The sequence below is a fragment of the Malus domestica genome, chromosome 03 (assembly GCF_042453785.1).
Source record: "Malus domestica chromosome 03, GDT2T_hap1".
NCBI classification, from domain to species: domain Eukaryota; kingdom Viridiplantae; phylum Streptophyta; class Magnoliopsida; order Rosales; family Rosaceae; genus Malus; species Malus domestica.
In genome coordinates this window covers 31302450-31329804 of record NC_091663.1, presented here as the reverse complement: position 1 = coordinate 31329804, position 27355 = coordinate 31302450, and the positions used below count along the sequence as shown (strand labels likewise).

The 27355-nt window shown below is 37.9% G+C and overlaps 1 protein-coding gene, 3 long non-coding RNA genes and 1 pseudogene across 4 annotated transcripts; 1 reads left to right on the top strand and 4 right to left on the bottom strand.

Moving 5' to 3' along the window:
* Positions 1-744: 744 nt before the first annotated feature.
* Positions 745-3293, bottom strand: LOC103430822 (uncharacterized protein At4g28440-like). Its single transcript, XM_008368967.4, has 2 exons — positions 2660-3293; positions 745-1253 (listed from the first exon to the last, which is right to left on the bottom strand). The coding sequence occupies exons 1-2, from the start codon at positions 2922-2924 to the stop codon at positions 1042-1044; spliced, it is 477 nt and encodes a 158-aa protein (XP_008367189.1). The 5' UTR covers positions 2925-3293; the 3' UTR covers positions 745-1041.
* Positions 3294-7941: 4648 nt separating this feature from the next.
* On the bottom strand, positions 7942-9238 carry LOC114824040 (uncharacterized). Its single transcript, XR_003772267.2, has 2 exons — positions 8823-9238; positions 7942-8082 (listed from the first exon to the last, which is right to left on the bottom strand). It is a non-coding gene; the product is annotated as an uncharacterized lncRNA (long non-coding RNA).
* Positions 9239-10184: 946 nt separating this feature from the next.
* On the top strand, positions 10185-11022 carry LOC139194276 (uncharacterized). Its single transcript, XR_011579035.1, has 2 exons — positions 10185-10553; positions 10648-11022. It is a non-coding gene; the product is annotated as an uncharacterized lncRNA (long non-coding RNA).
* Positions 11023-12899: 1877 nt separating this feature from the next.
* On the bottom strand, positions 12900-16610 carry LOC103427332 (D-amino-acid transaminase, chloroplastic-like; annotated as a pseudogene).
* A 4707-nt stretch (positions 16611-21317) lies between these two features.
* On the bottom strand, positions 21318-23344 carry LOC139194275 (uncharacterized). Its single transcript, XR_011579034.1, has 2 exons — positions 22963-23344; positions 21318-22643 (listed from the first exon to the last, which is right to left on the bottom strand). It is a non-coding gene; the product is annotated as an uncharacterized lncRNA (long non-coding RNA).
* Positions 23345-27355: the final 4011 nt, after the last annotated feature.

Sequence of the window (27355 nt, the reverse complement as noted above, 5' to 3'; positions counted from 1 at the left end):
ATTGTGTTATCACACTTGGTTTCCATACACTGACAATCGCTCGAGTAGTAGCTCGGTGGCACAAACCTGTCGGTTGAGCGAGGGGTGGGTCTTGGGCCTTCGAGGTGATCGGACCTTGTTTGGTACCTCCGAGACCCTTTGGATCTGGCGCGTTTAGCCCTTTTGTCTTAATCTCTTTGAGCCCAGGCACAAATCTACTCATGGCCTTGTTTGACCACTATAGCACAAACAGAGGCCTTCCAATTTCGATGCGGCGGCCACAAGTAGGCCTCACCACCTGCGGCTGCGGGCATCACTCACTACTTTTTACTTCGTTAAATTGTCCCTATTCGCCTGAAACTTATTCCCTGTATACGAAATATAAGTAGGTACACCATGTATCATAATCCGTAAATGATGAGAAGATAACTTTCAATGTTTCTCCATTGTATATGACACATGGTATACCGGCTTGTCCTATGGATAAACTACAAATTTTCTCCAAATTCAAATGAGGAAATGTGCTCGAAACCAATTAAATTGGACCGGGCCTCACAAGCAAACATGTTCATCATCCAATCCAATTATGTCGGGTTTCAGAAGTCAAGAATCCACTACAATCAGCTAAAAAATACCTGTAATTCGATTCGATTGAATCCACCCGGAACACCCCTCATTTTCTTAGTGCTATAGAATTGAATATATGCATTTAAAAACGAAAAAGAACGCAGAATATATACGCAGGGAAAAGATGGATGCTAAAGATGATAAGAAAGAAACATTTTCTTGGTGATGAACAATACTCTTGCTTACATTTCCATCTTTCATAAAAGCAAAAGCTGTTCCTGCCACATCTAACAAAACCCTAGGTCATGATAATTATATTATAGAAAAACGTCACCAAGTTTTTTTTTTTTCACGAAAAACATCTTCTAGTCAATCACAAACTAAACTTCCATCAATACGATATTATCAAGTAGCAGCAACAGCAGATTAATATGGAAATAAAACCAAAACCAAACATCCAATCTTTATGAATTTCGATTCTTCACTCACAATATACTAGCTGCCAAGCGGTGCCCCTGCATCCTCCTGAACATTCACCAGCTCATATTCCACTAAAGAGAGATTGTTATCCTCCTTGACTACAAAGTTTGCAGGTTCAGTGACCTCAATACGCCCCCATTTATCAACTGCTAGCCTCATCGACCCCTTGAACATGTCAATCCTTGCATTGCGGACAATTACAGTTGCACCAGGCTTCATCAAGTCAACTGGGTGAACAAAAGCAATAAAAAAACACAGTAAGAGTAAACAATCAATCCACCAATAAACATACATCCAGAAACTGTCGAGCTACGCATGTTTACGTATAATGCCCTCCCTATCACACAGTAAACCGAACTTGGATAATTGTAAAAAGAAAGGAAAAGTTACATCAAGATGCCCAAATGTTCAAGATGACCAAACGTCAGCCTCTAATTGAAGGTATATGAAATGCAAGAGAAGAATTACTCAACTCGAGTCGAGACTAGTTTCCTCAACTATCTTACTAAGGCCAAACAACATTATGTTAAGGCCACATAAACCTTAGTGCAAATTCTAAATGCGAGCAATATCATCTCTAATCCAAATTTAACTCAATCCATGTCCTAGGATCCAGAATTGCTCATAACCTTTAGGTCTCATATGCTTGGATGATAAGTGAAATTAATTAAGTAAAACAAGTAAAAAGCACTTATTCAGTATTTTCTAGGTTCAGATCCTCTCCAAATTCCACTCTACCAAACACTTAAAATTTTCTTCATTTCATAATTTCAAAACCCCGCTTATTCTACCTACCTCAAGTGTTTAAACGATGGCACCCAACCAGATTATCCACTAACAAAAGCAAACTCAATTAATTCACAATGACAAAAGTACTTTACATTACTAAGCCTACAAAGAGCATAACCTAAGCAACAGTTAATTCAATCCTAAAGAACATCACCAAATCTAGCAAAGTAAATAAACAACGCATAGCATCTGACTTTTCGCCAAGAAAATAGAATTCTATGAACCAATTTACAATTGGCTTAAAGAGCCATGTTCTCTTTCTCACCTGGTGATCAGGGATTCATGGTCACACACTGTTGGATTTGATATCAAGGATGGCGATTAAAACACTAAAAGCACATCCATTCAGTCTCACCCTTGATATCCAATCCAAGGTTGAGTAACCATGGCCAATCGGTGTCTCAGCACATCCTGGTTACCAGGAGAACATTTCTGTTGGTTTAGATAGTTATTCAAGTATTTTTGCAGATAAGATAACAAATATACTGCCTTGTCTGAAACTTCAGACATTTTCAAAACCCAAACAAGAAAATATGGCCAAATCGAATCACAATGGGAATATCGTACTAAAACCATTTGCTCTAATTCATTTGAGTTTCCCTTTTTCAGTAACACTAACCATCCTAATGCCCCTTTCTCGTTTGCACCCTATCCATTGTCAACAATCAATACATATCAACCAATCAATCAATAAAAAAGTCCAAACATCACAGAAATGTACAAAACCAATCAGCCTAATAAAGTCAATTTCTCACAACCGAAATAAAAAAACACAAAAATCAACTTTCCCATCCAATCCTCCATCATCCCAGAGCCAAACAAACATTTAAAGAAGACCCAATACCTTGATCGTTCCTGGCAGTGAAGAGAATGGTCCCGGTCTCGTCCCCAATCAAGCACTCGGAGATTCGGGTCTGGCGAAGGTGCTGCGACACCGATCGGCCCTTCTGCAGCACGGGGTTGGAGCTCAGAACCTTGGCGACGAGCGTGTGGCCACCGGTCTCCGGCTTGAGCAGCTCGACCTTGGTGAACACGGGCTTTCTGAGACCAGGCTTGGCATTGCTCTGCTGGGGTTTCTGAGACGGTGCCGTTTTGGTGGTCGTCGACATGGCTTTCAAGTCCCCAAACCCTAAACCTAACCCTAAAATCGAAATTGGAGGGCAAATGGATTTGTATCTGTTTTGTCTTCTCTCTCTCACTCTACTACTCTCGCTCCCTTCTCTGAGCGTGGCGTTTTGGTGTGCTTTTATTTAGTGCTATTAACTTTAATTGTGGCGCTTCGTTTTCTACCAGTAATTCGTGACTCCTAAAGTAAGGGTGGAAAAAAATATTGAAAATTCCAAATCGAACCGAAAAAATCATAAAATTGAACCGAAAAAATCTCAAACTGAAAATCTCAAAAATTTTGGTACCTAATCCTGAATTGATTCAGAAATTTTGGTACGGGAATCGGTCTCACATTTTCATGTGTTCGGTAATCCTCAATCGAACAAAATATATATATATATATATATATATATATAATTTAATTTTAAATATATATTTGGAATTGTAAAAGCTATTTGATTTCAACCGTTGAATCCAAATAAAACCCTCATTCAATCACTCTCTCTCTCTCTTTACCTCACCTCTCACCTCACCCTCCTTGTCTATTTCTCTCGATCTCTCTCCTCCTCCTTATTTGCCGTCTTCGAATCCGACCACACCCACATCACACAAGTGACTCACCTCTCTCTCGACTGACATATCACCTCTCTAATCTCTCTCTCTCTCTCTCGACTTCTAATCCCTCACTGTGGAGCCTTCCTTCTCATCCCACACTATGCACCGATATTCCCCCAAATCAGGTAAAATTTGAAATTAATTGAGGGTTTGAAATTTAATTTAGGGTTCGAATTCTAGATTAGGGTTTGTGAAATTCGTTCATGTTTTGGATTGGGTGTTCATGATTCCAGCCCTAATTTTATTTCTATATTTATGTTTACCATTAGGTTAGGGTTTATGAATTTTTTTTTCGATTTAGGAATGAGGCTATTACTGGAATTTGCAAGGGAAAGTTTTATGGGTTTTTACTTTTTTTGCTCCAGAGGGGTCTTAGAAAGTCTAAGAGCTCGTTTGGATGTGCTTTTACAATGATTGAAAGCGTTTTTTGTGAAAATATTTTTAAAATCAATCATTAATAAAAATGCAAATTGTTATAACATATATTAGGCCTAAGTATTTGGGCTTCATTACTTAGCACATGATTCATGTAAGAGTGGAGGAAACCCTTATTCTATAAAAGGGCTTCTTCACATTCACTTGAGGGGGGGGGGGGGAAGGAAAACAGATAGAGGGGAAACGGGAGAGCAAACAGAATAACAAAGAGAGCAAACACTGCCTCTATAGCCTCCATGTATATTCGACATTCATTTACATAGTGAAACAGAATCAACACCAGTGTGGACGTAGCCTCAACTTGAGGTGAACCACGATATATCTTTGTGTTCTTGTGCGTTTGTGTGATTCACGGTCGGATTTACGTTGGTCCAAGATCGACTCGATTTTGTGCATCAACACAAGTAAATCCTAAAAAAACACTTAAAGTGTTTCTTGGAAGAAGCACATAAGTGGTGTTTCTTGCAGAAAGCACTTTAAGTGTTTTTGGAACCCAAAAAGATTTTTTCTAAAAGCGCTTTCAGTCATTTTAAAAGCACATCCAAACAAGCCCTAATTCTTTGAAACATTTATGTGGGTTTTGTTTAGTTGGTGGGTTGTAAATCTCTTATGGATAACATCTAAATTTTCATTTTTTAATCCAAGAGTTTTGCAGCTCCACATTTTGATGTGCTTTCTGCTCTAGTTTGTTTATTTTTCACGAAATTTTGTATATTTTTCATAATAATTTTTGTTGCTTCTTCTGGCTTTGCATCATCTAATTAAAAAGAAAAAACATGTTTTGATGGTTTTTGCCTTCAATTTTTGGGGCTTTGTGAGCTAAATTTTTTATTTTTTTTCCTCGTTTCTAAGATTGTAGTATTTGTATTTGCAGGACCTCTCCTAGAAGGTTTCATGCAAGTTGTTCACTGATCTCCGAAAGCCTTAGCTGTGAAGCAATGTATCTTTGATCAGTGCCAAGCTATCTCACTCAAGTCTTTGGAATTCTACTTTGGTGATTTTAGGGTTTACTCTCTCTCTCTCTCTCTCTCTCTATATATATATATATATGTTTAGATATATTATTGTAAAGGGTGTGTGTGTGACTTATAAAGCTAACTCTTAGTTAAAGGATTTGAGTTTAACTTCTAGGTGAACATAAATTTAGAACTCTTTTTCTTTTTATTCAGATTACATCTATCATTTGGGTTCATATTTGGTAATTTGGGTTTTGTTTTCTGAGGTTTTTTTCATTTGGTTAACACATGATTTGAAACTGGTTTGAGTTAGTTGTAGTTTGGTTTGTGGAAGATTAGCTTTAAAACCCGCCAAAAGATGTAACTGATTAAAGTCTGATACTTTATGCTGCTTTAAGTCCATGTGTGAGAATCTCCTTTTCTTCCTTTGTGCTTGTCTCAGTCAGTCTTCTTCCTTTTATTGCTTTCTTTGTTATTAAGCATTCCAGCAGGAATTTAAATCAAGTTTAATTAATATGCGGTTGAACCCGCACTTATAATTTTATTGCTTTCTTTGTTATTGTCGTTTAAGTGCCTTCCTGTTCACTTTTTAACAAGATTCATAGGGTTAACTTTAGTGTTTATCTTCACTGTTTAACCTCATGTTGGTGGGATGATTAATAAAATAAAAGACCTTAATTACTAACTTTAGCATTTGGAAGATGTTGACTATTGTTTTTTTTTCCCAATTTTTTATAGGACCTAGAATCTGTTTGTATTTTTAATAGGGCCAAGGCACTGTTAACTTTAGCACGTGGAAGATACTGTTAACTCCTCAACTATTTGAATGCAATAAGCCCAGATTATGCACTGCAGATAAAGTCCGCAGGCTCATATTTCAATTGTTTTATAAATGTGTCCCGGCTATAAACAAAAGTAAAATTATGTTAGTTAAGAGACTATGAAGTATGAACCATTGAAAACTCAACATTAATATAACAAGGAGAATGCTAGCCATTGAAAATTATGTTCGTTAAGAAATTGTGCCTTCAAGGATCATTAGTTGATTGAATCTTATATGGAGCACATCATTGGAAAGAAAAGATCATTGTTTAACAACATATACATACACATACACATATACATGTGTTCAATCATTTTCTCTGCTAATTTATCTTGAATGGTTTAATAGGTTTTCTTCAATCCCTAGATTTATAGCACCGACTGCACCACTCCATTACCCGTTGTAATTGACAAGTGTATTCATTCTGCTTCAATTAACACTAGGAGGTCTTTGTATAAGGTGAAGTTGGCCTTGAATTGAGCTTAAGGAGATCGGTCCTTGGTTTGAATTGAGGCTTTTTAAGGTTAGTACTCTATCTTCATTGTTGAGAAATTTGTGCTTCTTGCAAGGATATAGTTAGATATGGATAAATATGAATTCTCTTTATGACTAGATATGAATTCTCTTTAATTGTTTCCTCTTAAGAAATGCCATTTAGCATGAATAGATTTAAAATTTAATGTTGTCCTTACTTTGCACATATTGAATATGTTATTGCATTTGAATGGGATATGTGATTTATTGAATTGGAATTTGGATATATGTTGAACTGTGGTTGTGATATATTAATGTGCATTGTTATTATGTTTGTTAGGATGGATGGGTCTAGTAGCCAATCTAGTACACCTATGGTCTCGGTATTAGGAAAATAAAAACAAATCCAACCTAGTGGTACCCTTCGACTAGGCACTCCCTCACCTCAAGATTATCTGCATGATGATTATTATGAAGATTTTTGGGATCATGATCCGGATGTGGATGAGGATATTGCATTAAAACAAGTAGAAGAACAAGGAGAAGAGGGGGGAGAGGGGGAAGAGGAAGTAGAAGAAGTAGTGAGAGAATGGGAGGGTCCTCCTCGAAAAAAGAGCAATAGGAGAAATGGCCCAAGTCCGGCGTGGAACGATGCTAAGAGAGTAACTATCACCGATAATTATGGGGTGGAATCGTACATGGCCGAATGCATGCATTGAAAACTCTTAGTACCAACACACCCTATAATTCATGGGACCATTGGAATTCTTAAGCAATTGAAGAAATGCCTTGGTTTTAGTCTCTTTGAGAGTGTGGATCCGAACCAACCAACATTGACACAAGCGAGAATGGGAGATCCAGTTGTCACTCACACTTTCAACATAAAAAAAAAAACTTGATATGAGATGTGTGAGGTGGATTATAATAGCGGAGATGCCTTTTAAGGTGGTCGAGGGTTTGAGAGTGAGTATCACAACCGATACTTGGACCTCAATCCAAAAGAACTACATGGTCATCGTGGCCCATTTTTTGGACACTAATTGGGCTTTACATAAGAGGATCCTAAACTTTGTCCAAGTTACTTCTCACAAGGGTGATGACATTGGAAGATGTCTAGAGGTTTGCTTGAATGATTGGGGCATAGACAAGGTGTTTAGCATTACCGTTGACAATGCTAGTGCAAATGACACCACTATTGCATACATGAAAAGAAGACTCAAGTCAAATGGTACTCTTTTACTCGACATGGCTCACTTGCACATGAGGTGCACTTGTCACATCCTCAATTTAATAGTTAAGGATGGAATGGCAGATCTTATTTGTGAGAGATTGATGCCATAAGAAATTGTGTGAAGTTTATACACTCATCCCCGACAAGGTTGACGTCTTTTAGGGAATACTGTGTCTTGTTGAGACTTGATAGGATGTCAAGTATCCCTTTTGATGTCGTCACAAGGTGGAATGCCACCTATGAAATGCTTAATAATGCTTTCAAGTTTAAAGAAGTGTTCTCTAAGATGGCCTTTGAGTGTGACTCTTTTATTACTTACCTTAAAGATGAGGTCTCGAAAGAGGTTGATGGGGTGACAATAAAGGCCAAGCGGGTGGGTCATCCGGAGGTGAATGTGTCACGCCCCGAACCCGGTTCAGCAATGAAAACTCGAACCTGAATCCAAAACGTGAGTTAAAAGCTACATAATTAAAAGGAAATTGGAATGGGTTGGAAAATTAAACTTTTCATATTAAAATAACTCCAAAATCCTTACAAGGTGTACAAAAATAAGAAATTAACACTCTTAGATCCCTCGTCTAACACAACCTCAGTTCGTCTATCACCAGTGTTGCCAAAAAACTCATCTGTAAAATAATAGGTTAGGGGTGAGCAACAACCACCGTCGCTCAGTAGGGACATAACCTTATCACAGTAAATTGACAATATTAAATTATGTGTCATGAAATCATACAGAAAAATATCAAATCAGTATTGATAATAATGCATGAATGCAATGCAACCTCTTCAGTTACCCCTGTTAATTTATATAATAAAACACACGGACCTACACGTCCCATACCATGCATTTTACCCCTGCAGAGGTGGTTCGAATGTTCTATTATAGAAACTAACCCCTATATGATATCCCAAGTTCAAAAACCCCTTTTGCTAGTCATCTTATCTAATTCATTGATCTTCAGCCCAAATCACCCACATCGACAATTCCCGTCGATATCCTATTCTACTGTGCACATCGGGCTCGCCTGGAACTGGTTTCACAATAAATAGATTCAACTACACAAAAGATCCTTTCCAACTACCCTCATTTCCATACTTCCAATCTGAAAGACACTGAAATTCCAACCACATCAATATGAATGATGCACAAATGATGTCATTTTATCTTTCGCATGTATCACAGTATATTCTCGACGAATAGCATTCCAGCGAAAATTCCATAACTAATAACAAGTAAACACTTAGCTGAAGCAAGTAGCCAATTAAAATCCAACCATATAAATCAACAAAAAAATCAAGAATATTATAGCACTTCACGAAATTTAATAAAATCAATTTCTGTAAAAGTCTGCCTTATTTCCCCTACCTGAATTCTGAGCTTAGCTTTTACTTTCTCACCATTGTCCAAACGTTGTTCACCAAACTCTTGAGCACCATTACCACCTCACATGATTCACTAGTTAATCCAAATCAATATATCCAACTGATCCTCAAATAAAATATCACATAAACCAAGTTACTAATCAATTAAACTTATCAAACCTAGTATGTAGTTTAAGACTTAAAATATTAATTCAAACCTCTGCAAGTCGTTAATAATCTTCACAAGTTGCAAACTAACCTTGAAATCCCATGTAATTGGCACGGTCTGATCTCAGTTATAAAGCCCTTGTCCAAATGAAAGACTTTCGGTCATTCCCACATGCCAATTAGCTAAATTCTCCAACTTTAACAACGTGAGAATATTATGCTCCAATCTTAGGGTTTTTGAAGAAAAAAGAAAGCATTTTCTGATATAGAACTTCGGATCTATGGAGAAGAGAAAACCAATTTATAGGTTAGCACCTTACGTGCTCTAATTCCCCACTTTGTTTCTTTCATTTGTGGAGAGTCCCGCACGTGGCACTTAAAACACGTGGCAAGGCTAGTGCATCACGTGTGTTCTCAAGGTGGCTGTCAAATTGAGCTCCAAGTGCTAATTCCACAGCTGCCATGTGTCATCGACACATTGGTCCAACATGATATCATCTTAAAAATTCATTTAAGTTCCGAAAGTAATCCGAAAGATTTTACAAACTTGTAATGACATCCACAATTTTTTCATAAATACCCCCTCAATAAATAACCTAAACATATATATATATATATTTTTTTTTTCTTTCAAATATTTCTCTTCTTAGATAATAAATTCTTGAGATCTCACAGAATGATTGGGAGAGGTCGGTGAGTTTTGCTTAGTTTCTCAAAAAGTTTTATGATGCTACCTTGACATTGAGTATAACCCTTACTCCAACGTCACACTCAATACTTAGCATGGTGATTGTTTTGCAAGTGGAGATAGAAGAACAAATTTTAAACACCTCTAATGCCACTTTGCAAAGTGTGGCTACAAGATCAAGTTTGACAAATATTGGGGTGACATTGAAAAGGTGAACCCTATTCTCTTTGTAGCCCAAGCACTCTACCCGAGGTACAAATTTGAAATGTTGAAGACAAATCTAGAAAAGCTCGGCTATGGATGTGACAAAATAAGGGAGGAGAAAGCAAGAGTTAAAAGCCATGTAACCAAGTTGTATAATGCATATAAGGGGGGAGTCTTTAGTAGTACTAGTAGTGCTACTTCAAATGTGTAGCAAAGATCAAGTGTTGTACTAGATGATTGGGGGGGGGGGGGAGGGTGTGGTAGATATTGATGTTGCTAAAAGGATGACAAGGTAGATCCAACAGAAGAGGGCTGCGACACAACAAAATAAGATAACCAATGAAGTGGATATGTATTTCAATGATCTACATCAAAGCCTAACATATGAGGGTTTCAATCTTTTGGATTGGTGAAAAGGAAATAATGGTACATATCCAACTCTTAGTAAAGTTGCTAAGGATGTATTTTCTCTTCCTAGTAGCACCGTTTCTAGTGAGAATGCCTTTAGTCTTGGTGGGAGAGTTGTTGATCCATTTAGAGCTTCCTTAACACCTAAAATGGTTGAGGCTTTAATGTGTACTAGTGATTGACTTAAAGGAAATGAATTTTGTTTCTATAAGGAGCCTACACTCGACGAATTCAAATTCTACAAGGAACTTGAACGCTTAGAAAAAAGTAAGTAAATAATTTAATTTCCTCTTTTATTTTCTTAGTATTTATTATCTATTTCACTAATTCAATCTAAACGATATGTGGTTTATTGTTTTAGGCACGGCTAATTTAGGAGGTGAGGAGAATACAACACAAGGAAATGAAATGCCACCTCCACCTCCTCGACCACTTCAAGTTGAAGTTCAACAACGTCAAAATCAATCACTACCTCCACGAGCACCCATTTTAAGGAGAAGGGCTCAACCATCAACATCAAGGGGAAGAGTACCAACAAGAAGGGGAAATGGTCAACAATCAACAACAATAAGCATGGTAAGGGAGCAACCACAACCATCAACAAGATCAAGGGGCTGAAGAGGCCAACAATCTTCATAAACTTTAAGCTTTTCTTTTTGCTTTTGGTTTGTAACTTAATTTATTTTGAAACTTTGGCTTGTAACTAATTTTTTTTGCTTTTGGGTTTGTTACTTGATTTATTTTTGTTGCATGCATGTGTGGTAGAATATATTTGAAGAACAATTCATAATTTCATATTTCAATTAGGGCTATAAATATATGATTGCACATATTGGTATGTATGAAGTAAAAGGCTCAAAATAGATTGCATTGGTGGCTCAAAATAGATTGCACAAACTCACATATGACATATTGAAATTGGGCTGACAATTTCAATCTGAAAGACTAAATTTTAGCCCAAAAGCCCAATATGTCAAGTTTCAGCCCAATAGCCCAAAATCAAAATTTAATCCCGATTTGTCCTGAAATCCCAAAAATATTTCGGGATTCCCGAAAATTTGGTTTGGGATTGGTTTTGAAATTCCAATCCTGAAAAATTTTGGTTTGAGATACGGGATAGTATTTTATGTTCGGTATCTCATATCGAACTAGCCCTACTCCTAAGTAGTTATGACTCGTGAGTTGGTGGGTTGTTGCTCTGACGCTGCCGCTTCCCTTTAGGCCTCTTTAGTATTTGGGCCTAATTTTTGAGCCCAATATCAAGTATTTCTCATGCCCATGTTGCTAATGTAGAGCGGTTCTGTATACATCCAAGTTTCGTCTTTGGACACTCTTGTTTTTCTAGAGTTTCTAGACATCTAATTTACTCTCACACATTTCTTTGAACATCCAAAATAATTTACTAAACTTCCAAGAATGCCCTCCTTTTACTTTTTATTAATTTTTCTGGACGCCTATTTTTCATTTTCTGTGGACACCCATTCTCCTTTCCTCATCAGATCGCGGATATCTCGACTCAACACTAGAATTAGATCGCGATTACCACGTTGTTTGTTTCAAAACCTATGGGTGTCAAAAAAAAAATTGTTTCCTTAAATCACTAAGCCCTTTGTGGTAATTTTATATACGTGGTATAAGAGTCATTTTCTTTTAAACAAAAGTGATGGCGTCCAGAGACAAAACTTGGGTTTTCAAAGAACCACTCTTTACTTTTTATTATCATCAAGAAAATTGACCTACTCCTCCAACTCGAAGTCTACATTTAAATTATGTGTTTACAAAAAGATGATTGGGTTTGTATGATAAGGGTCAAATCTCTTCAACTCTGTATTTTTGGTTTGAATTATTCTTCATCATCTTAGTGTAAAGTGTAATATCGCTTGTGATGAAAATAAAATTAGAAAGATGATTTGGTTTTTCTATCAACAAGGAGAGGTATTCGAACATAAAACTTCTTTTAACACTATATTGAGAAGTGAAGAGAATGTGCAATTGGGCAATAAAGAGAATAACTAACATTTTATAAGTTCATATAAAATCTCTTAATTATTCGATATGAGATTCACATTATCAACACTATCATGTCCAAATTTACAAGGTGTCTCACTAATGAACCAACTGCAAGGCACTGAAGCCGTAGGCAAACTTGCATCTCGTTTGGATATAGGGAAAGGTGAGGATGAATGTATGCGTTTCGCACCAATTGTAGTTACTGCTTGTGGTTACAGCTACGACAAATACACAACTACCAGTTGAACATTTTGAAATTAGAAGTAATACATCCTGACATGTGAACATAATAATTAACAAAAGTCACGTGTATGTATATCGGGAGAAAAATTAATATACTACGAGTTCACGGTTACTATAACGTCTTAATTTAATATTACTGAAATGATAATTACGTAATCAAAATGAGACCTTACCTAGCGGTGAGCCCTAACAAGGTTCGCTGTCCTGTACGTGGGGTAAAAAGTTAGAAAAAGACGGGCAGCAAAGGTATCACTGTCATGATTGCACATCCCCACTTAAAGAAAAGCATCCCTAGATGCCGACTAAACACCAAAGTGGGCACACTGTAAAATAAATGCGAAAGATGCCCTTTTGATGCCCAGAAACCTTCTCTCTTGCATCCAAGATCTGAAGATCTGACTCTGCAAACTTGAAGAAACTCCTTTCTCTTTCTTTCAGATTATGCAGGTGTTCATGCCTGTTTGAAGGCATCTGCGGGGAACGAGATGGTAGATCTTTGGCCAGAATCTCTCTCTAGGTGATCAATCGTTGCAAGTCACTAGTTTGGAGGACGACGCCGAAGTTACAGATTCATGGAAGATCTCCGAGGACAAAGCGGTATGAGTTTGGAATACCAATCGTGGGAGTTGGTGGCATCGGTAAAGTTCTTTTTCCTTGTTAAGGATGTAGAAAAAAGCTGGGAGGTGTTCTGCAATGAGAAACTCTAGTTTTTTTCTACCTGTTCTTTAACCAATCAACTTTTTATTGAGTAGATTTTAGAGTATAATAGTAATAGAAAGATGAGTTCGTATGATAAAGATTAACAGATTACACTCGCAATTAAAGAAGTTAGAGATTAATGTTTACATGTTTTGTTGTTATATGTATCGTCACATATCTTTTGATTTATGCTTTGTTTTTTCACTTTCATTATTAAGCGATTCAACCGATAGTTAAGTACGATTAGTTTATCTTAATTTTATTACACATTTTGGCTCATGGCAGTTGTACCTAAATTGTGAATTGTAATGAACAGGGTGATTTAGCCCAAGAGAGAGCAGGAAGCACTTTATATATGTTTGGCATATCGACATTCCGCCATCAAAGCAAAGAACATGAGCTATTTGCACACTTATAACATGTTAATTTGCAGATAAAATGCCTGCAAAATTGTGAGAAGGTTAAAATTCGTTTATACAGTCTAATTCAAACGAAGAAAGAAAGATGTGTAAACGAAGAGGTTGCATCAAAGGGGAAAAATTATGCTCGATTAGATCGATGTTATCTGTTAAAACTTCTAATCCTTGAAGGAAATGTTTTTGCAATGTCAGAGACTCAGAATATTGAAACATCAGAATGCATGCCTTTACAAGTTAAAGATACTTTAAACCAATTTGGGCACTAGGTTATCACTCCGTTCTTCAATTACAAGGGAAAAAGAATATGTTTTTCGATAAAGGCTTTTCACTTTTAGAATGCTCATACATTTTCCAATGGTGTTCAATCCATTCTAACATGATTTACAGCGAAATTCGATAGTCATGCAATCTGCAAGCAAAAATATGCTTTAACAATCTTCGGGAAGAGCTCATGTCAATCGAGTAGTTAGCTAAGACTCGTTTATCCGAGTGTTCAAGTGGATCTTCCTTTTGTCAATCAGAGTGAAGTAAAGAAACCAAAGACGAAGCATGGACAAAACATTTGTAACACGAGGGGCAATGATCAATGAGGCAGCTTAGATGCAAGAAGACGGCTTCCTTCTGCCTTTCTGATCTGATTACTCGGTATAAGGAACAGCTATCCTCTGCGTACCAACCGGGCCTGCTACCATATCCTCCCAAACTAGATCCACGAGTGCCATTGTCAACTCTCCCACCTTTCCTGTTGCACAAGAGCTCAACAAATCAGGAATCAAACATCGCTGCATCGGAGAAGCAGGGTAAGGGATTTTACTACACGAAAAAGTAGGGGACCTCAGTATCAAAGCCCTATATTCATTCAAAGGTGATAAACAGTTTAAGAGAAAGTAATATGTTACCATCTCCAATAGGTTGTTCATCCCACGCGATAATTGGCAACACAGGAAGTGTCCTTCCTACATACATCATTTCAGCTGAGCTTTTGGCTTCTTCCACAGTAAGATTTGCAGTCCTCACAGCTTTAAGACGTCCCTGCTCAACCAACTTCGGTGCTCCTTCAAGCATCCTTAGCACGGTGCACCCGTTAAGAATCTTATCAAAGAAGGGTACTATAAGCTCCTTGTCATGAGTTATAAAAGCGACATTCACATTTGGACCTTCTGCTATGTAACCTTCCTCATCAACCCATATGGAAGCATTTGCTCCCTTTTCTTCGGCTTCCAGTTTTGCAAGGACATTCGGAAGGTACATTCTTCATTGTTGCAAATTCAGGTGACTTCATCGGAATGGTGGATGTGATCACTTTAACCCCTTCTTTGCACTGAGAAAAGTCCTCGTCAATGACTACAGCATAGAACGCGGATGTTGGCAACTCTGTAGGTGAGAGCAAGAAGTTTCCAGGACCTGCACTCAGCCAATATCTTAGAGTTCCTTTCTTGATCTGCGATGCTGCGGCCAGTTGCACAAGAATGGTTCGAAGAGTTGACCGAGGGAAAGGAGAGGAGATCTTCGCTTTTGAAGATGATCTTAGGAAGCGGTTTAGGTGGACATCAAGTTCATAGATGAATCTGCAGGAATCACAATTCAAATCAATAACTCAAACTCTACACTTTATTGGATGTGACAAACGAACAAAACTCTGATGCCTATACTATACTTGAATGAACCCTGACAACAAAAGTATTGCAAAACATACCTATAAAGCTTGAGAACCAAAGAGGAAAATTCAAAATTGCCTACCCGTTTAAGATAATCGCCGTGTCAAACACACCATGGCCTCGATGAACCATGTGATCGTCAATTGGAATCACCATCAAAGCTGGATCAAGAATAATTCCACCATAAGTGCTCGAGTACATGGCTGGGTATGGTTTCTTTTCAACTTGGCTCCACTTCTCATGCAGCTTTTCAAGCATCTGGTCGAGAAAACAACATCAAATTAAAATTTTCAGAATTAGTCCGAAATATGTATGGAGTAGATTGACAGGTTTAGATTAGGCCACAAGAAGGATACTTAAGCAACCACCTACAGATTCTTAAGTAACAAGCCATTGATTTTACACTGCAACCACCTACAAAAATTCTCCAGTTCTCAACTCAATACTTTTGAACTCAACGCGTGCACCCACAGATATACTAAAGATAATTTGAAACCAAGTTCCAAAACAACTGCCCTGTAAAATTGTATGCACAAAAACTACAGACTAATCTTTGCGTTTCTAACAGAAAACACGGAAGACTTGATCCTCTGATAATATCAAGCCATCTAAATATTGCAATCTCCACTCATAAGTATCTTCAGTTTAAGGTAATCTCCACTCATAAGTATCTTCAGTTTAAGGTCACAGGAAATTAACAAGGTTCACAATTTTAATAGCCGAAACTAACCATGGTGATATTAAAAAAAAAAAAAAAAAAAAAATGGCGTTTCGAGTTCTCACCTTGGATGAAGATTTGAACACATGAACTTTGAAATCATTGACATCTCCAGCCTCTAATGTATCTTCACAACAACAGCAACAAGAAGTTCATCAACAATCAAAGCACCAATTATGTTTGCAGATCATCATGATCACATAAATTACAAATGGCAAAACCCCAAAACAAAAAATTAATACACAAAACAGAAGTTCGCACCTGATTTCTTGTCAGAAGAAGAGCTGTGGCTTGCCATGGATTAGCAGAAGCAGAAATAATTAACAGAGTTAATTACAATTAAGCAATAGAGTGAGGAAGAAGGGTGATGGTGGATTAGGGGACATGAACATGTTTTTATATTGCCATTAATCAACAATTAAAGTTCATTTAGAATGGAGGGAAGGGAATCCATTTTTGTTTCAACCCTTTGCAAGTTTGCAGTTTGTCTTGCAGTGTTGTGGATTGGATCATATAGTGTCAGGTTACTACTGACATTTGCTCTTTGTGTTGTAGCTTCATTGGTGGACAGATTCTGTATCCAGGTACCCCTGTGATGATTACAGCAAATTAAGTACTACTAATTAGAAAATAATATTCTAGTTAAATGAGATTAAGACTCTTCACTTGGTACTATGGTGTAGTGATATTCCTCTTCGCTTGTAAATGAGAGAGTTTAGGTTCGATTCTTGCCAAAGGCGAATTTGCAGCACATTATTGCTAGTCCATTGTGAGGCTAAACTCACCCCTTCCCCTTTAATGTAGATAATATCATTTGTTCAAAAAAAAAAAAAAATTCAGACTCAAGAACTTTTCATTGATGTTAAAATTTAATAACTGATAATTACTTTTAATTAATAAGAGACCGCTCTTAGCCGGATCTCATTCTACTATAGCAAAAGCTGATAGGACCGAGAAATATACACAAAAGGAAGCGATGGAGGAAACAGTGAAATATATAAGAGGTCCTATATGGTGAATACTGGCCCCTCCTACTTTATATGTAGTAAAACGAAACCTAATAAGAAGTTGCTTCTTAATTAATTAACATATATTTTTCACTCACTCAAGTGTGGAAGAATGTAAGATCTCGTATAGAAAACATGATAAAATAAAACAGATATGTAATGAGTAATTACACTACTGCAATATGGTGAAAACTGACCCCTCCGATTTTATATGTAATAAAACGGAAACCTAATAAGAAGTTGCTTCTTAATTAATAAACATATATTTTTCACTCACTCAAGTGTGGAAGAATGTAAGATCTCATATAGAAAACATGATAAAATAAAATAGATATGTAATGAGTAATTACACTACTGCGATATGGTGAAAACTGCCCCCTCCAACTTTATATGTAATAAAACGGAAACCTAATAAGAAGTTGCTTCTTAATTAATTAACATATATTTTTCACTCACTCAAGTGTGGAAGATCGTAAGATCTCATATAGAAAACCTAATAAGAAGTTGCTTCTTAATTAATTAACATATATTTTTCACTCACTCAAGTGTGGAAGATCGTAAGATCTCATATAGAAAACATGATAAAATAAAATAGATATGTAATGAGTAATTACACTACTACGATATGGTGAAAACTGATCCCTTCGACTTTATATGTAATAAAACGGAAACCTAATAAGAAGTTGCTTCTTAATTAAATAACATATATTTTTCACTCACTCAAGTGTGGAAGAATGTAAGATCTCATATAGAAAACATGATAAAATAAAATAGATATGTAATGAGTAATTACACTACTGCGATATGTTTTATTAAAGAAACCTCACACCTTACTATTCTATATGATATCCGACATTGCAATCATCATCTATACTAGACATTTCACGGTTGTAAACTAAAGACTACATCTTTACTGATTTGTTTATCAAACTAAATTACAATCTATATTTACAGAGAGAAAAACATAAGAAACTCTAACTAGGTTCAAATCCCAAACAAACAATTAAACCCAAATGATGAAATAAACATAGAATATTAATATTTTCCAACAAAAATCAATAATGCCAAGCCACGTTACTTTTTTTTTTCTTTTCTTTTTACCACCAAGCCACATAAGTTGAACGATATGTTTTATGTTTTACGTTAGATTACAAATTTCTATGCTTGTTTGAAAAGAAATAAAAAAGAGCTAGGTAGTTCCTGGGATTGATATATGGAAGAATATATGAATGAATAATATGGCTAAATGTTTTTCTGTATATTGAACAGAGGCTATGTAGCCCATATATATACAAATACAAGTGGTAAAGTCAAATCCTGATTCTATTCCTATAAAGCCGTGATCTGCACAATACATGGAATAGCCTTTCTTAGTTTAGACAAATACAATATTATACATTAATTACAATATATTCTTAATACTCCCCCTCAAGTTGGAGAGTGAAGATTACGAACACCCAACTTGTCTCGCAGCTTCACAAATTGATCCTTCCCTAAAGCCTTCGTGAATATATCAGCTAACTGAAAAAGCGTAGGCACATACTTAGGACGAACTATACCAGCTTGTAATTTCTCTCGAACTATATGACAATCTATCTCAACATGCTTGGTACGTTCGTGGAAAACATGATTTGCTGCGATGTACAAGGTTGCCTGATTATCACAAAACAATGAAGCGGGAGTTTTCTGGGGAACTCGTAAATCTTGTAATATGTAATGCAACCAAGTTATTTCCAGGCAAGTATTTGCCATAGCACGGTATTCTGCCTCAGCTGATGACTTGGACACATTATCTTGCTTCTTGGACTTCCACGAAATGAGTGCATTGCCAAGAAAAACACAATATCCCGTAACAGATCTTCTTGTGGTACGACATCGTCCCCAGTCAGAATCACAAAAAGCTTGCAAGTCTAGATTATTGTTGGTAGAAAATAGTAGACCTTGACCAGGAGTCCTTTTGATATATCTAAGGATTCGCATAGCTGCATCCCAATGCGGTTTCCGTGGCTCATGCATAAATTGGCTCAAAGTACGAAAAGGATAAACCATGTCCGATCTAGTAACAGTGAGATATATCAATCTCCCAACTAACCTTTTGTATTTAGTTGGGTCATTCAACAATGCACCATCTGTGGATGTAAGTGCCCAATTTTATTCCATCGAAAAAAAATCTGGTCGTGCACCGAGTAACCCTAAGTCTTGTAAAATATCAACTGCATATTTTCTTTGTGACATAAAAATTCCCTTTTCTGAGCGTGCAAACTCAATACCCAAAAAAAATTTTAGATCACGAAGGTCTTTGATGCGGAAGCGTTTGAGAAGAAATGCTTTGAGTTGTTCCATCTCTTGGATATTATTTCCTGTGATAAGTATATCATCCACATAAATAAGAATGACAGTGATTGAAGTACCTCGGACCTTGGTGAACAAAGAATAATCCGTTTTCGATTGATGATATTCGGTGTTCTGAATAGTGTTCGAGAAGGTGGTGAACCAAGTTCTGGATGGCTGTTTGAGTTCGTAAATGGACTTGTTGAGTTGACATACAAGATTCTCTCCCTGTCGGCGAAGACTCGGAGGGGGATCCATGTAGACCTTTTCATAGAGAGTGCCATGAAGAAAAGTATTTTGAACGTCTAACGGATGAATGAACCAAGTGTGGGCAGCAGCAACGATAAGGAGACAACGCAGAATGGTGAGTTTGGCAGTGGGTGAAAAGGTTTCTTGGTAATCAACTCCTTCAACCTGTGTGTATCCTTTTGCAACAACACAAGCCTTGTAACGATCAAGAGAACTGTCAGACTTGTATTTCTTTTTAAAAACCCATTTTGAGCCGATAGGCTTATGACCAGCGGAAAGAGGAACTAAGTCCCAAGTGTGATTATGGTTTAATGCATGTAATTCTGTTTGCATAGCTTGTTGCCAGTTTGGATCAAGGATAGCTTCAACATATGTGTTTGGCTCGTAAGGCATGAAGCATATAATTGCTCCAGGAGGAATAATTAGTGTCATTCAGTTTTTCAGAAACAAGCACATGGCCAAGGTGATCTAAAGGATGAACATAGTATGGATTTGATAATTCTATACCAAGTTTGCTAGAATTGTTTGTGTTGGGATTGGATGTTTGATTGTCTGTCATGGTGTTTGTATTTTGCTAGGGTTTGATGAAGTGGATCGAAGAGCCTGTGATGATACCACTGCTTAATATTCATTAAGCTTATTCATTCGTTAGCAATCATGAACAACAACGCCAGTTGTCGTCGGAACAAGGCCAACAATTGCCATCTGACAATTTTTCTCTTGCTGCAACGACACAAACCCGCTCTGACCAGCGTTGCAATCATTGCAACCGCGATGGACACACCATCGACAATTGCCGCACTCTAAAATATCAGTGCAACTTTTATGACAAAAGAGGACATACAAAGGACAGATGCAAACTTAAGAATGGAACATGGGTGCCCAATCCCAATGAATGCCATGGTAACAAACTTGGTCGAAAGCAACGACCTTAATAAGGCTCTTCTTCCCGGCCTGTTACCCATGCGGTGGAAACAACTTCAGGCCCTCAAAGGCCATCCATGCCGCAGCCAAGACATCCCTTTGCATCTTCTAATCCGTTGAGTGCACTCTCTGCGGATCAAATTCAACAGTTAACTCATGCTCCCTCTTTGCTTTCTTCTGGTAATGGGACCATTTATGCAAATTCCGCAGGTCTGAATTCTTTTTCTGTTACTTCCATTAATTATGTGTTTACTAAGCCATGGATCTTGGATAGCGGGGCTACATATCATATTATTTCTAATTCTACTTTATTTACTAACACCAAACCTCCGTCTATACCCGTTGTTAATTTGCCCACTGGTTCTTCAATCCCAATCACTTGCACTGGTATAATACCATTTAATTCTGATATGACTTTAGCCGATGTCTTGTGTGTTTCGTCTTTTAATCTCAATCTCATGTCCGCTAGCAAAGTCACCGACTCTCTCAATTGTTGTGCCATTTTGTTTCTCACATTTTGTGTTTTGCTGGACTTGGCATCAGGGAAAATGATTGGTTCGGGTAAGATGCGTGGTGGTCTTTACTACATGTCGCCTATCCACCGGACACCTGCCTCTCATTAAGTCTCTCATCCTTCTAATTTATGGTATTAACAACTCGGACATCCATCCCCTTGTCGTCTTAAATTAGCTTATTATTTGTTACTTTCTAATGTTATTTCCCTTGACAATAATTGTAATGTTTGTCCTTTGGCCAAACAAACTCGACTTCCATTTTCTTTAAGTTCAATATCAACTCATACACCGTTTGTTTTATTACATTGTGACATATGGGGTCCTTACAAAATTCCTAATCACTCTAGGGCTCGTTTCTTCCTTACATTTGTGGATGATTTTAGCCGATGTAATTGGGTGTTTTTAATGTCTAAAAAATCTGAGACATAAAATCTCTTAAAGTCTTTTATCACTTTTGCTCACACTCAGTTCTATGCTACAATTAAAACCATTAGAGTAGACAATGGGTCTGAATTCCTTTCCATGAGGGATTATTTTCAATCTAATGACATTGAACTTCAACACACTTGTGTTTACACCCCCAACAGAATGGGGTCGATGAATGCAAACATCGCCATATACTTACATTGGCCCATGCTTTACGCTTTCAGTTCAATATACCCCTCATCTTTTGGGGCGATTGCATACTTACTGCCGTCTATCTCATCAACCGTTTACCTTCACTCATCCTCTTCAACAAATCACCCTTTGAACTATTATACAACCGTCCACCATCCCTTGAACATCTTAGAGTTTTTGGATGTCTCAATTATGCTACCATTGTCCATCCTACCCACAAATTTGAACCTAGAGCTCACCGATGTGTTTTCGTTGGATATCCCACAGGTCACAAAGGACATAAATTTTATAACTTGGAAACTAAATAATTTTTTATCAGTCGCGATGTCAAATTTCATGAAACTTCCTTTCCATTTTCTAATCTTTCATCCCATGATTCTCATCTTCCTGTCATTAACCTTATAAATCAGGACCCTACATCTTTTTCCCCCTTTTCCCATTTAACCCCACCTCTTCATGCATCTGTCACCATCACCGCTCCAACCCCCTTAACCCCACATGGTGCTAACCCCACTCATGTCCCCTCACCAGCTGACACTCATACTTCACATGTCCCAAATATTTCCCCTATCTGAGACATCCTTCCCCAACCCGTGCCTACATCTCTTCCATTCATACACGTCCACACCCTTCTTGAACCCCCCCGTACCTTTTCCTAACCATCTCACTGGTTCTCATACCGACCTTAAAATTCCCATTTTTCCCCACCCACTCTTCCTTCTCTCAGGTAGTCCACTCGTCCTAAATAGCCACTGACCTGGACTAAAGACTACCACATGTCCAACCAAGTTAATCACTCTTCTCTGGCACCATGTTTTGCGAGAGGTACCCGTTATCCTATATCTGGTTTTCTTTCCAACTCTTATTTCTCTTTTGCCCATTGCTCGTTTTTAGCTAACATTACAGGTCCATCTGAGCCTACCACATATGCTGACCCGAACCAATCATCTTCCCTGAATCCAAGTCCTTCAAAACATAAAAGGTGGGAAACAAAATGACACAACAATTGAGAAAGTCATTGACTTTGCTAGCAGACATGAGATTGAGATTAAAAGATGAACACACAAGACATCGGCTAAATTTATATTAGAATTAAATGGTATTGTACCAGTGCAAGTGATTGGGATTGAAGAACCATTGGGCAAATTAACAACGGGTATAGACGAAGGTTTGGTGTTAGTAAATAAAGTAGAATAAGAAACAATATGATATGTAGCTCCGCTATCTAAGATCCATGGCTTAGTAAACACAGAATTAATAGAAGTAATAGAAAAAGAATTCAGACCTGCGACATTTGCATAAGTGGTCTCATTACCATAAGAAAGCAAAGAGAGAGCATGAGTTAACTGTTGAATTTGATCCACAGAAAGTGCACTCAACGGATTGGAAGATGCAGGAGGATGTGTTGCCTGCGGCGTGGATGACCCTTGAGGGCCTGAAGTTGTTTCCGCTGCATGGGCAGCAGGCTAGGAAGAAGAGCCTCATTGAGGTCATTGCTTTCAACCAGTTTTGTTACCATGGCCTCCATTAGGATTGGGCACCTGTTGAGTTTTTGATATATCTTTCATAGACAAAACTGTTACAAGATGCAGCATATATGGAAGAAGAAACGTGAAGAAGAGAGCAGGGAACATGGCAGCTAAGCCAACACCATGATGACCTGCAATCCCTCTAAACTTAATCTATTATCCAGCTTTTGCTTTACAGCATGAAGAGCCGAAAGCAATGGATAAAAAAAACAGTAGGTGAGGGGGATCGAAAGTAACAGCTAAGCAATGACAACAAGCTGAGTTGTTCTCCATCACCACTAGACAAAAGCTTGTTATTCTTCTAATATTTAACGATCCTTTTAATAATGACATCCAATACTCCCCCTCAAGCTGGATCCAGTAGGTTGATGGATCCAAGCTTGGAGATGAGCTTTTGAAACTGATGGGAAGCCAGAGGTTTGGTGAATATATCAGCCAGCTGATCGAAGCTTTTTACATAATGCGTCTGAATCACCTGCGACTGTACTTGTTCACGGATATAATGACAGTCGACTTCAATATGCTTCGTCCTCTCGTGAAAGACGGGGTTTGATGCTATGTGCATGGAAGCCTGGTTGTCACAAAATAAGGTCATTGGTTGAGCTGTGAACACACCTAAGTCACATAAAAGTCCTTTTAGCCATATCAGCTCACACGCTGTTGAGGCCATTGCACGATATTCAGCTTCGGCACTTGATCTTGCGATGACAGTTTGTTTTTTGCTCTTCCACGTGACCAAGTTTCCACCAACAAAGGTACAGTAACCAGTGGTGGACTTGCGATCGAGTGCGTTTCCTGCCCAATCAGCATCGCAGTACCCCATGATTTGAGTGTTGTCATTCTTCGCCATGAGGATGCCACGACCAACAGACCCTTTTAAGTAACGTAAGATCCTTTTGACAAGGTTCAGATGCTCGATGGTGGGGGGGGGTGCATGAATTGACTGGCGATACTTACTGAATGTGAGATGTCTGGTCTGGTGATTGTTAGGTAGATCAGCTTGCCGACAAGCCTTTGATATAAGCTGATATCCGAGAGTGGCGTGCCTCATAAGTCAAGCTTGAGCTTGCTATCGAGAGGGGTAAGTGCAGGCTTAGCATCACTCATATTAGCATCTTTAAGAAGGTCCATGACGTATTTTCGTTGATTAAGAAATAGTCCCTTGTAAGAAGATGCCATTTCGATTCCAAGAAAATACTTCAACACCCCAAGATCTTTAACCGCAAATTTTTGTTGAAGTGACTGTTTGAGGGTGGTGATTTCAGCAGCATTATCACCTGTAATTATTAAGTCATCCACATATATCAACACAACTAATTTGCTCGCAGCTCTCGTGCGAACAAATAATGATGAATCTGCATTACTCCTTTTGAAACCAATACTATGAAGAACGGTACTTAGTTTTGCATACCAAGCACGTGGCGATTGCTTCAATCCATAAATTGATTTATGTAACTTACACACCAAATTAGGCTCCTGGCTTTGAGGGTGTCCTGGTGGCAATCTCATATAGACTTCTTCTTCAAGATCACCATGTAGAAAGGCGTTCTTCACGTCCATTTGGTACATAGACCAACCTTTATTGACGGCAACAGACAATAGGACCCTCACTGAGTTCATTTTTACAACAGGAGCAAATGTTTCCTTGTAATCCACCTCAAATGTTTGAGTGAATCCTCGAGCCACCAGCCTGGCTTTATGCCTCTCAATCGAACCATCATAATTAAACTTGATCTTATAGATCCACTTGCAGCCCACTGCCTTTTTTCCTTGTGGAAGTTCGGTGATGCTCCAGGTTTTGTGTTGGTCTAGTGCTTTGAGTTCATATCTCATTGCTTCTTTCCACACAACTTGGTTATTAGCCTCATAAAAGTTTTGAGGCTCACTGTGACTTGAAATTTTGTTAAGAAAGGCAGCATGAGATGGAGTTACCTTTTTATACGATATGCAATTTGAAATTGGATGCCTCGGTTTGTATGTGACAAAATCTTGAAACCTTGTGGGAGGTTGTCTATCACGCCGAGGATTGCGTCTAGGTACTGGGAGATTTGTCTCATCCTCGTTCAAATTTTCATCCACACTTTGAGGATTTTCTATGTTGCCGTTGTCATCATCATGCACATAACTATCAGCATGAGTACCTTCATTATTGACTTCAATGAGAGGTGTAGAAGATTCATCAATGTGGTCATGGTTAGCACCTCTGTCATTTAAAACATCTTGAGTACAGATTCTTGGTAGAGGAATTAGGTCTAAGATGCACTCCCCCTGACTTATGGCTTCATGTGATTTGCTGAAAAAAGGGTTAGCTTCATGGAATTGAACATCTTTAGATACAATTAATTTTTTTAGTTGAGGATCATAGCACTTATATCATTTTTGTGTTGATGAATAACCAAGAAAAATACATTTGAGAGCTCTAGGGTCCAATTTATCTCGATGGTGTGGCTGTATATGAACAAAACAGACACAACCAAAGACTCTAAGATGTGAAAGGTTGATTTTTCTTCCTTTCATGACTTCAAGTGGAGAGTTAAACCCCAAGACTCGGCTAGGAAGTCTATTGATGATGTACACAGCCGCCATGACTCCTTGGGACCAAAATCTCTTTGGTACGTTCATTTGTAACATTAATGCTCTTGTTTTTTCCAGTATGTCACGATTTTTCCTTTCAGCTACACCATTTTGTTGAGGTGTGCCGACACAACTTGTTTGATGCATGATACCATGCTTGCTCAAATATAGTGACATGATATGGGACATATATTCGGTGCCATTGTCAGATCTTAAGGTTTGAATTTGAGAGGAAAAATGGTTCTTAACAAGATTGTGAAAATCCTTAAAAACTTCAATCACTTCACTCTTAGACTTTAAAAGGTATAACCATGTGGCTCTAGAGAAATCATCAACAAAAGTTACATAATACTTATAACCATCAAAAGATTCAAACGTTGGTCCCCATACATCTGAGTGAACTAGTTCGAAAACTTTACTAGTCCTAGATAAGGATGAGGTAAAAGGCAATCTGGTGGATTTAGACAAATGACATGTTTCACACGAAATTAAATCATTCCCTAAGTTTGGAAACAAGGATGACAAAATAGGTTGGGAAGGATGAGCTAAAAGTTGATGCCACAATTGACTATCTTGGGATGGACTGGACTTGGCTTGAAATCCTCTGGGACTGCTTTTTGATATGTAATAGAGGCCATCTAGGTAAAACCCTTCACCAATCGTCTTCTTGGTGAGGCAATCCTGAAAAATGACATTGTGAGGAGAGAAAATGGCTAAACAATTTAAGGTATTGGTGATTTTTCCCACAGATAGAAGTTGAAATGGAAAAGAAGGAACATATAAGGCTACTGACTCAATTTTGTCCGACATTAAGTTGATATTTCCCTTCCCTAAAACCTTAGAACTCTCACCATTGGCCGTTGAGACTTGAGAAGGTTTTGAAAATTTTTCAAACTTGTGAAACTTAGAAACATGGTTGGTCATGTGATCTGTGGCACCCGAATCAACAATCCAAAAATCATGCATTATATTTACATTAAGAGCAGTTTTGAAAGCAGTCATGATACCTTGCATGTCATCTCGGGCCATGTGTTGTGTGTCTGTCAGAAATCCAGCGAACTTGCCTAGCAAAGCTATTGAGTTTCCATCTTCAAAACCGACCGTTTGGTCACTCTTAATCCTTTCTTTCTTGCTTTGAAGATACACTGCAAACTCATTTATGAGTGCAGCTGGATTTGCTGTGAAGCTCTTGAGTGCATCAGACCCATGAGAGGTTGAGGCAGTTGCATTGTTGGCTCTGTGTGGTGCACGGTTCAGTCTTTGTGAGCCCTTGTTATCCTTCATGAACTCTGGCTTTAATTCTGGATGTAAAATCCAGCATGTCTCCTTAACGTGACCAGTATAGTTGTAGTGTTGGCACTTTAAGTATGGATTCTTCACTTTGTATTTTCTTTCGTTGGCTATATAAGCCCTTGCTTCAGTTACACTGGTCTTTGTGCCAATGTTCATGACTTTCCTTCGTACTTCTTCACGTTGGATTGTTGCACATACGTTGGTGAAGGAAGGTAGTTCGGGGTTCATGAGTATGTGGCTTCGTAGGTCTTCGTATCCTGAATCGAGGCTTGACAAGAATTG

Coding starts and splice junctions, on each gene's coding strand:
- LOC103430822 (XM_008368967.4), bottom strand. CDS start 2,924: ATGTCGACGACCACCAAAACGGCACCGTCTCAGAAACCCCAGCAGAGC. Junction 1,254..2,659: donor CACTGCCAGGAACGATCAAG/GTATTGGGTCTT, acceptor TTGTTCACCCAG/TTGACTTGATGAAGCCTGGT.